This window comes from Scyliorhinus torazame, chromosome 22 (assembly GCF_047496885.1).
Source record: "Scyliorhinus torazame isolate Kashiwa2021f chromosome 22, sScyTor2.1, whole genome shotgun sequence".
Classification (NCBI taxonomy): Eukaryota; Metazoa; Chordata; class Chondrichthyes; order Carcharhiniformes; family Scyliorhinidae; genus Scyliorhinus; species Scyliorhinus torazame.
In genome coordinates, this window is record NC_092728.1 from 7,729,219 (window position 1) to 7,739,585 (window position 10,367).

The 10,367-nt window shown below is 51.4% G+C and overlaps 1 protein-coding gene across 1 annotated transcript in view; it reads right to left on the reverse strand.

The window, feature by feature from the left end:
• Positions 1-8,706, reverse strand: part of LOC140398894 (ATP-binding cassette sub-family D member 1-like) — a 66,602-nt gene extending 57,896 nt beyond the window's left edge. Inside the window, exon 1 of the mRNA XM_072487850.1 lies at positions 6,585-8,706. Within this exon, the coding sequence (XP_072343951.1) occupies positions 6,585-7,493 (909 nt within the window). The 5' untranslated portion in view covers positions 7,494-8,706. The remainder of the gene's footprint in view (positions 1-6,584) is intronic.
• Positions 8,707-10,367: the final 1,661 nt, after the last annotated feature.

The window sequence follows — 10,367 nt, forward strand, 5'->3', positions numbered from 1 at the left end:
AGTGACAGTGTGAGGGAGCTGGATTAACATCAGTAGAGATACAGTCAGTAACACAGGGTGCTGGGGGAGAGGGGTTACTGAGTGACAGTGTGAGGGAGCTGGATTAACATCAGTAGAGATACAATCAGTAACACAGGGTGTTGGGGGGGAGGGATGACTGAGTGACAGTGTGAGGGAGCTGGATTAACATCAGTAGAGACACAGTCAGTAACACAGGGTGCTGTGGGAGAGGGGTTACTGAGTGACAGTGTGAGGGAGCTGGGGGAGAGTGGTTACTGAGTGACAGTGTGAGGGAGCTGGATTAACATCAGTAGAGATACAGTCAGTAACACAGGGTGTTGGGGGTGAGGGGTTACTGAGTGACAGTGTGAGGGAGCTGGATTAACATCAGTAGAGATACAGTCAGTAACACAGGGTGCTGGGGGAGAGGGGTTACTGAGTGACAGTGTGAGGGAGCTGGATTAACATCAGTAGAGATACAGTCAGTAACACAGGGTGCTGGGGGAGAGGGGTTACTGAGTGACAGTGTGAGGGAGCTGGATTAACATCAGTAGGGATACAGTCAGTAACACAGGGTGCTGGGGGAGAAGGGTTACTGAGTGACAGTGTGAGGGAGCTGGATTAACAACAGTAGAGATACAGTCAGTAACACAGGGTGCTGGGGGAGTGGGGTTACTGAGTGACAGTGTGAGGGAGCTGGATTAACATCAGTAGAGATACAGTCAGTAACACAGAGTGCTGGGGGAGAGGGGTTACTGAGTGACAGTGTGAGGGAGCTGGATTAACATCAGTAGAGATACAGTCAGTAACACAGGGTGCTGGGGGAGAGGGGTTACTGGGTGACAGTGTGGGGGAGCTGGATTAACATCAGTAGAGATACAGTCAGTAACACAGGGAGCTGGGGGAGAGGGGTTACTGAGTGACAGTGTGAGGGAGCTGGATTAACATCAGTAGAGATACAGTCAGTAACACAGGATGCTGGGGGAGAGGGGTTTACTGAGTGACAGTGTGAGGGAGCTGGATTAACATCAGTAGAGATACAGTCAGTAACACAGGGTGCTGGGGGAGAGGGGTTACTGAGTGACAGTGTGAGGGAGCTGGATTAACATCAGTAGAGATACAGTCAGTAACACAGGATGCTGGGGGAGAGGGATGACTGAGTGACAGTGTGAGGGAGCTGGATTAACATCAGTAGAGATACAGTCAGTAACACAGGGCGCTGGGGGAGAGGGGTTTACTGAGTGACAGTGTGAGGGAGCTGGATTAACATCAGTAGAGATACAGTCAGTAACACAGGATGCTGGGGGAGAGGGGTTTACTGAGTGACAGTGTGAGGGAGCTGGATTAACATCAGTAGAGATACAGTCAGTAACACAGGATGCTGGGGGAGAGGGATGACTGAGTGACAGTGTGAGGGAGCTGGATTAACATCAGTAGAGATACAGTCAGTAACACAGGGCGCTGGGGGAGAGGGGTTTACTGAGTGACAGTGTGAGGGAGCTGGATTAACATCAGTAGAGATACAGTCAGTAACACTGGGTGCTGGGGGAGAGGGGTTACTGAGTGACAGTGTGAGGGAGCTGGATTAACATCAGTAGAGATACAGTCAGTAATACAGGGTGCTGGGGGAGAGGGATGACTGAGTGACAGTGTGAGGGAGCTGGATTAACATCAGTAGAGATACAGTCAGTAACACAGGGTGCCGGGGGAGAGGGGTTACTGAGTGACAGTGTGAGGGAGCTGGATTAACATCAGTAGAGATACAGTCAGTAACACAGGGTGCCGGGGGAGAGGGGTTACTGAGTGACAGTGTGAGGGAGCTGGATTAACATCAGTAGAGATACAGTCAGTAACACAGGGTGCTGGGGGAGAGGGGTTACTGAGTGACAGTATGAGGGAGCTGGATTAACATCAGTAGAGAAACAGTCAGTAACACAGGGTGCTGGGGGAGAGGGGTTACTGAGTGACAGTGTGAGGGAGCTGGATTAACATCAGTAGAGATACAGTCAGTAACACAGGGTGCTGGGGGAAGAGGGGTTACTGAGTGACAGTGTGAGGGAGCTGGGGGAGAGGGGTTACTGAGTGACAGTGTGAGGGAGCTGGATTAACATCAGTAGAGATACAGTCAGTAACACAGGGTGCTGGGGGAGAGGGGTTACTGAGTGACAGTGTGAGGGAGCTGGGGGAGAGGGGTTACTGAGTGACAGTGTGAGGGAGCTGGATTAACATCAGTAGAGATACAGTCAGTAACACAGGGTGCTGGGGGAGAGGGGTTACTGAGTGACAGTGTGAGGGAGCTGGATTAACATCAGTAGAGATACAGTCAGTAACACAGGGTGCTGGGGGAGAGGGGTTACTGAGTGACAGTGTGAGGGAGCTGGGGGAGAGGGGTTACTGAGTGACAGTGTGAGGGAGCTGGATTAACATCAGTAGAGATACAGTCAGTAACACAGGGTGCTGGGGGAGAGGGGTTACTGAGTGACAGTGTGAGGGAGCTGGATTAACATCAGTAGAGATACAATCAGTAACACAGGGTGTTGGGGGGGAGGGATGACTGAGTGACAGTGTGAGGGAGCTGGATTAACATCAGTAGAGACACAGTCAGTAACACAGGGTGCTGTGGGAGAGGGGTTACTGAGTGACAGTGTGAGGGAGCTGGGGGAGAGTGGTTACTGAGTGACAGTGTGAGGGAGCTGGATTAACATCAGTAGAGATACAGTCAGTAACACAGGGTGTTGGGGGTGAGGGGTTACTGAGTGACAGTGTGAGGGAGCTGGATTAACATCAGTAGAGATACAGTCAGTAACACAGGGTGCTGGGGGAGAGGGGTTACTGAGTGACAGTGTGAGGGAGCTGGATTAACATCAGTAGAGATACAGTCAGTAACACAGGGTGCTGGGGGAGAGGGGTTACTGAGTGACAGTGTGAGGGAGCTGGATTAACATCAGTAGGGATACAGTCAGTAACACAGGGTGCTGGGGGAGAAGGGTTACTGAGTGACAGTGTGAGGGAGCTGGATTAACAACAGTAGAGATACAGTCAGTAACACAGGGTGCTGGGGGAGTGGGGTTACTGAGTGACAGTGTGAGGGAGCTGGATTAACATCAGTAGAGATACAGTCAGTAACACAGAGTGCTGGGGGAGAGGGGTTACTGAGTGACAGTGTGAGGGAGCTGGATTAACATCAGTAGAGATACAGTCAGTAACACAGGGTGCTGGGGGAGAGGGGTTACTGAGTGACAGTGTGAGGGAGCTGGATTAACATCAGTAGAGATACAGTCAGTAACACAGGGTGCTGGGGGAGAGGGGTTACTGAGTGACAGTGTGAGGGAGCTGGATTAACATCAGTAGAGATACAGTCAGTAACACAGGGTGCTGGGGGAGAAGGGTTACTGAGTGACAGTGTGAGGGAGCTGGATTAACATCAGTAGAGATACAGTCAGTAACACAGGGTGCTGGGGGTCGGGGTTACTGAGTGACAGTGTGAGGGAGCTGGATTAACATCAGTAGAGATACAGTCTGTAACACAGGGTGCTGGGGGAGAGGGGTTACTGAGTGACAGTGTGAGGGAGCTGGATTAACATCAGTAGAGATACAGTCAGTAACACGGTGCTGGGGGAGAGGGGTTACTGAGTGACAGTGTGAGGGAGCTGGATTAACATCAGTAGGGATACAGTCAGTAACACAGGGTGCTGGGGGAGAAGGGTTACTGAGTGACAGTGTGAGGGAGCTGGATTAACATCAGTAGAGATACAGTCAGTAACACAGGGTGCTGGGGGGAGAGAGGTTACTGAGTGACAGTGTGAGGGAGCTGGATTAACATCAGTAGAGATACAGTCAGTAACACAGGGTGCTGGGGGGAGAGAGGTTACTGAGTGACAGTGTGAGGGAGCTGGATTAACATCAGTAGAGATACAGTCAGTAACACAGGGTGCTGGGGGAGAGGGGTTACTGAGTGACAGTGTGAGGGAGCTGGATTAACATCAGTAGAGATACAGTCAGTAACACAGGGTGCTGGGGGACAGGGGTTACTGAGTGACAGTGTGAGGGAGCTGGATTAACATCAGTAGAGATACAGTCTGTAACACAGGGTGCTGGGGGAGAGGGGTTACTGAGTGACAGTGTGAGGGAGCTGGATTAACATCAGTAGAGATACAGTCAGTAACACAGGGTGCTGGGGGAGAGGGGTTACTGAGTGACAGTGTGAGGGAGCTGGATTAACATCAGTAGAGATACAGTCAGTAACACAGGGTGCTGGGGGAGAGGGGTTACTGAGTGACAGTGTGAGGGAGCTGGATTAACAACAGTAGAGATACAGTCAGTAACACAGGGTGCTGGGGGAGAGGGGTTACTGAGTGACAGTGTGAGGCAGCTGGATTAACATCAGTAGAGATACAGTCAGTAACACAGGGTGCTGGGGGGAGTGGGGTTACTGAGTGACAATGTGAGGGAGCTGGATTAACATCAGTAGAGATACAGTCAGTAACACAGGGTGCTGGGGGACAGGGGTTACTGAGTGACAGTGTGAGGGAGCTGGATTAACATCAGTAGAGATACAGTCAGTAACACAGGGTGCTGGGGGAGAGGGGTTACTGAGTGACAGTGTGAGGGAGCTGGATTAACATCAGTAGAGATACAGTCAGTAACACAGGGTGCTGGGGGAGAGGGGTTACTGAGTGACAGTGTGAGGGAGCTGGATTAACATCAGTAGAGATACAGTCAGTAACACAGGGTGCCGGGGGAGAGGGGTTACTGAGTGACAGTGTGAGGGAGCTGGATTAACATCAGTAGAGATACAGTCAGTAACACAGGGTGCTGGGGGAGAGGGGTTACTGAGTGACAGTGTGAGGGAGCTGGATTAACATCAGTAGAGATACAGTCAGTAACACAGGGTGCTGGGGGAGAGGGGTTACTGAGTGACAGTGTGAGGGAGCTGGATTAACATCAGTAGAGATACAGTCAGTAACACAGGGTGCTGGGGGAGAGGGGTTACTGAGTGACAGTGTGAGGGAGCTGGATTAACATCAGTAGAGATACAGTCAGTAACACAGGGTGCTGGGGGAGAGGGGTTACTGAGTGACAGTGTGAGGGAGCTGGATTAACATCAGTAGAGATACAGTCAGTAACACAGGGTGCTGGGGGAGAGGGGTTACTGAGTGACAGTGTGAGGGAGCTGGATTAACATCAGTAGAGATACAGTCTGTAACACAGGGTGCTGGGGGAGAGGGGTTACTGAGTGACAGTGTGAGGGAGCTGGATTAACATCAGTAGAGATACAGTCAGTAACACAGGGTGCTGGGGGAGAGGGGTTACTGAGTGACAGTGTGAGGGAGCTGGATTAACATCAGTAGAGATACAGTCAGTAACACAGGGTGCTGGGGGAGAGGGGTTACTGAGTGACAGTGTGAGGGAGCTGGATTAACATCAGTAGAGATACAGTCAGTAACACAGGGAGCTGGGGGAGAGGGGTTACTGAGTGACAGTGTGAGGGAGCTGGATTAACATCAGTAGAGATACAGTCTGTAACACAGGATGCTGGGGGAGAGGGATGACTGAGTGACAGTGTGAGGGAGCTGGATTAACATCAGTAGAGATACAGTCAGTAACACAGGGTGCTGGGGGAGAGGGGTTACTGAGTGACAGTGTGAGGGAGCTGGATTAACATCAGTAGAGATACAGTCTGTAACACAGGGTGCTGGGGGAGAGGGGTTACTGAGTGACAGTGTGAGGGAGCTGGATTAACATCAGTAGAGATACAGTCAGTAACACAGGGAGCTGGGGGAGAGGGGTTTACTGAGTGACAGTGTGAGGGAGCTGGATTAACATCAGTAGAGATACAGTCAGTAACACAGGATGCTGGGGGAGAGGGATGACTGAGTGACAGTGTGAGGGAGCTGGATTAACATCAGTAGAGATACAGTCAGTAACACAGGGCGCTGGGGGAGAGGGGTTACTGAGTGACAGTGTGAGGGAGCTGGATTAACATCAGTGGAGATACAGTCAGTAACACAGGATGCTGGGGGAGAGGGGTTACTGAGTGACAGTGTGAGGGAGCTGGATTAACATCAGTAGAGATACAGTCAGTAACACAGGGTGCTGGGGGAGAGGGGTTACTGAGTGACAGTGTGAGGGAGCTGGATTAACATCAGTAGAGATACAGTCAGTAACACAGGGAGCTGGGGGAGAGGGATGACTGAGTGACAGTGTGAGGGAGCTGGATTAACATCAGTAGAGATACAGTCAGTAACACAGGGTGCCGGGGGAGAGGGGTTACTGAGTGACAGTGTGAGGGAGCTGGATTAACATCAGTAGAGATACAGTCAGTAACACAGGGAGCTGAGGGAGAGGGGTTAGTGAGTGACAGTGTGAGGGAGCTGGATTAACATCAGTAGAGATACAGTCAGTAACACAGGGTGCTGGGGAGGTGTGCTCGATATGGCTATGCTGTGACGCTGGTGCAGTCGAAAAGCCCTGGGGATATTGGTCATTGGATGAGCTGCGGTGGAGTTGGAGGGGGGGGGGGGTGAGGGAGAGGACCTCGCCCCCACAACGTCACGCGAACAGGCGCCCTGTATCATGCCCACCTTGTGTCCGCCATAAAAGGCGATCTCCTCGGAGTTGGCGATGACCCGGGAGTGGGCGTGGCGGAGCCGCCCCTTCCTCCGCGCCTCCTCCGCCACCAGGCGCCCAAAGCGGGGGGAGCAGGCCCGCAGGACTGCAGCCGTTAGCAAGACCACGAGGCCGGCGATGGTGGTGGAAGCGGTGGTTGCAGCCCCTTTGGCCTTGGCGGCCCGCAGGAGGGTGTAGCTGTTTACCAGGACGTCCAGGATGGGCTTGGTCAGGTTGGAGTACAGGTGCGCCACCGAGGCGGAGAACATGAGGATGTCCTCAGTGAGCGACTGGTCTGCGTTGCTCAGGCGGCCGTCCATGGTGCTGACCTTGTAGTAGGTCTGGCGGTCGAAGTACAGCTCGTAGGCCCGTGCGACCAGCCTAGAGCGGAACGCTAAAGCCAGTTTGCCCTCCAAGTAGCGGATTGCACTGTTGACGAAGGTGGCAGGGATGGCAATGAGGAGCCATTTTGCCAACTCCCAGGCAAACCTCCGGGGCGTCTTCTGCACGATACACTTGACAATCTTGCCGTCCAGCTGGGCCACGTAGATCGACAGAAAGGTGCGCGACACCAGGGCCGCTGAATGGAGCCCCAACAGGCCCAGTTCCCAGCTCAGCAAGCGGGGAAACAGCACCTCCAACAGGCCACGCAGCTGAACCAGGAACTCCTTGTTCAGAGCCGGCGAGCCCCCGCCCCCAGCCCCTCGCAGCCCCTCCCGATGGCCCCGCTCGTCCCGGGAACCCTTCTCCCTCTGCAGCCTCCTGCAGAGCAGTGGGTACAGCCTCCTGCACCCATACGCTGCCAGTCCTAACAGCACAGCTCTCCGCACACAGCCCCCTCTCCGCAGTGGTCCAGGCAGCCTGGGGTCACGGAGCAGGGACATGGTCACCAACTGAGACCTCACTGACAACCCTCCCACAGAACCACAGGCATTCCTCTGTCTGTCTCTCACTCTCTGCCTATATCGGTCACTTTCACTGTCAGTCTGTCACTGTCTGTCAATCTCTCTCCCTCTCGCTATCTCTCTCTCGGTCAGTCACTCTGTCTCTCTCACTCTCTCTGTCTGTCACTCTCTCTCCCTCTGTCTGTCAATCTCTCTCACTCTCGCTATCTCTCTCTGTCAGTCACTCTGTCTCTCTCACTCTCTCTGTCTGTCACTCTCTCTCCCTCTGTCTGTCAATCTCTCTCACTCTCGCTATCTCTCTCTCTGTCAGTCACTCTGTCTCTCTCACTCTCTCTGTCTGTCACTCTCTCTCCCTCTGTCTGTCAATCTCTCTCACTCTCGCTATCTCTCTCTCTGTCAGTCACTCTCTGTCTCTCTCACTCTGTCTGTCACTCTCTCTATCTGTCACACTCTCACTCTATCTCATATCTCTCTCTGTCACTCGCTCTATCTCATATCTCTCTCTGTCTGTCACTCTCTATCTCGTATCTCTCTCTGTCTGTCACTCTCTATCTCGTATCTCTCTCTCACTCTCTATCTCGCTATCTCTCTCTCACTCTCTATCTCGCTATCTCTCTCTGTCTGTCTTGCTCTCTGTCTCGCTCTCTTTGTCTGCCTCGCTCTCTCCCTCTCTGTCTCGCTTTTACACTTCCTCTCCCCCTGGCCCTTTCTCACTCGCTCCGTTCTCTCACGCTCTCTCTGTCACTCTATCTCTATCTGTCTGCTTCTCTTGTCTCACTTTTACACTCTCTTTCTCTCCCTCATGGCCCTTTCTCCCTCCCTCCCTCTTTCAGTTCTGTCTGTCACACACTCTCTCTCTCTCACTCACTCTCTGTCACTCTCATGTCTGTCTGAATCTCTCTCTATGTCTCACTTTCACACTCACTTTTTCTCCCTCATGGCCCTTTCTCACTCCCTTCCTCTTTCAATTCTCTCTCTCTGTCACACACTCTCTCTGTCACTCTATCTGTCAGCCTCTATGTCTCACTCTCACTTTCACACTCTCACTTTCTCTGTCTCAGTCCCTCCCTCTCAGTAGTCTCCCTCTTTGTCTCCCTCTCTCTGTGTATGAGTGTGAGTCTCTCCCTCTCTCACTTCCTTTCTAATCTTTCACTTCCCTCTCCAAGTCACATTCAATCTCTCGGAAGTTGGGCGATTTACGGAAGTCCTCCACCTTCCCACAATGCAAACTGCAGCTCAAACTCGCCCTTAAAGGGGCTGTGATGCTGCCGGAGGCCAGATAGAAAGTTGGCGCAACTTCATTAAAGGAACCGGCCATATATCGGAGACGAAAATAAAAATATTCCTTGAACCATTTCATTGCAAAAAAGCTTTTCCAATTATAGAGAAACTCTTCTAATTACAGAGAAACTTTTCAAACTATAAAGAAACTTTTCTAATTATAGAGAAACTTTTCTAATTATAGAGAAACTTTTCTAATTATAAAGAAACTTTTCAAACTATAAAGAAACTTTTCTAATTATAGAGAAACTTTTCTAATTATAAAGAAACTTTTCTAATTATAGAGAAACTTTTCTAATTATAAAGAAACTTTTCTAATTATAAAGAAACTTTTCAAACTATAAAGAAACTTTTCTAATTATAGAGAAACTTTTCTAATTATAGAGAAACTTTTCTAATTATAGAGAAACTTTTCTAATTATAGAGAAACTTTTCTAATTATAAAGAAACTTTTCTAATTATAGAGAAACTTTTCTAATTATAAAGAAACTTTTCTAATTATAGAGAAACTTTTCTAATTATAGAGAAACTTTTCTAATCGACCTGTCCAGCCCTGGATCAAGCACCGTATTGAAGTCTCCCCCCATTACCAACTTTCCCGCCTCTAGGTCCGGGATACGTCCCAACATATGCCTCATAAAATTTGCATCATCCCAGTTCGGGGCGTATACGTTCACCAGAACCACCGCCTCCCCTTGTAATCTGCCACTCACCATCACGTATCTACCCCCACTATCCGCCACTATGGTCTTTGCCTCAAACAGTACCCGTTTCCCCACTAAGATAGCCACCCCCCTGTTCTTCGCATCCAAACCCGAATGAAACACCTGCCCCACCCATCCTTTACGTAGTCTGACCTGGTCTATCAGTTTCAGATGCGTCTCCTGCAACATAACCACATCTGCCTTTAATTTCTTTAGGTGTGCGAGTACCCGTGTCCTTTTAATCGGCCCGTTCAGCCCTCTCACGTTCCCCCCTTGTCGACTAGCCATCCCCTTTTTTAACCAGCTCCTCACCCGGTTCCCACGTACCCGTGTATCCCCCCGACGGCGCCCTCCCGCCTCGACCACCCCATCCCATAACAGCTCCCCCTTCTCCTTAGCAGCAGCAACCCAGTTAACCCCCCCCCTCCGCTAGATCCCCCTCTAGCGTAGTTGCACCCCCCATGTTGCTCCCAGAAGTCAGCGAACTCTGGCTGACCTCGGCTTCCCCCCTTGTCCTCGGCCCCCACTGTGCGAGGCCCCCTCCTTCCTGCGTCCCTGTTCCCGCCATAATTACCAGAGCGCGGGAACAAGGCCCGCGTTTCCCACTCGGCCCCGCCCCTAATGACCGGCGCCCACAGTTCCTCATACTCCACCCCCCCCCCCCAACATGGAGAAGAGAGAAAAGTTGCAGGATCGCAAGATTAACAAACTGAAAAATCATCCCCCCCCCCCCTTTTTCCTCGCCCCACATAATCACCCCACCACTTTGTCCCAAAAGTTCTTTCTCTCGCCAGACTATTCCAGCTTCTCGTCCACAATGAATGTCCACGCCTCTTCTACCGTCTCAAAGTAGTGGTGCTTCCCTTGG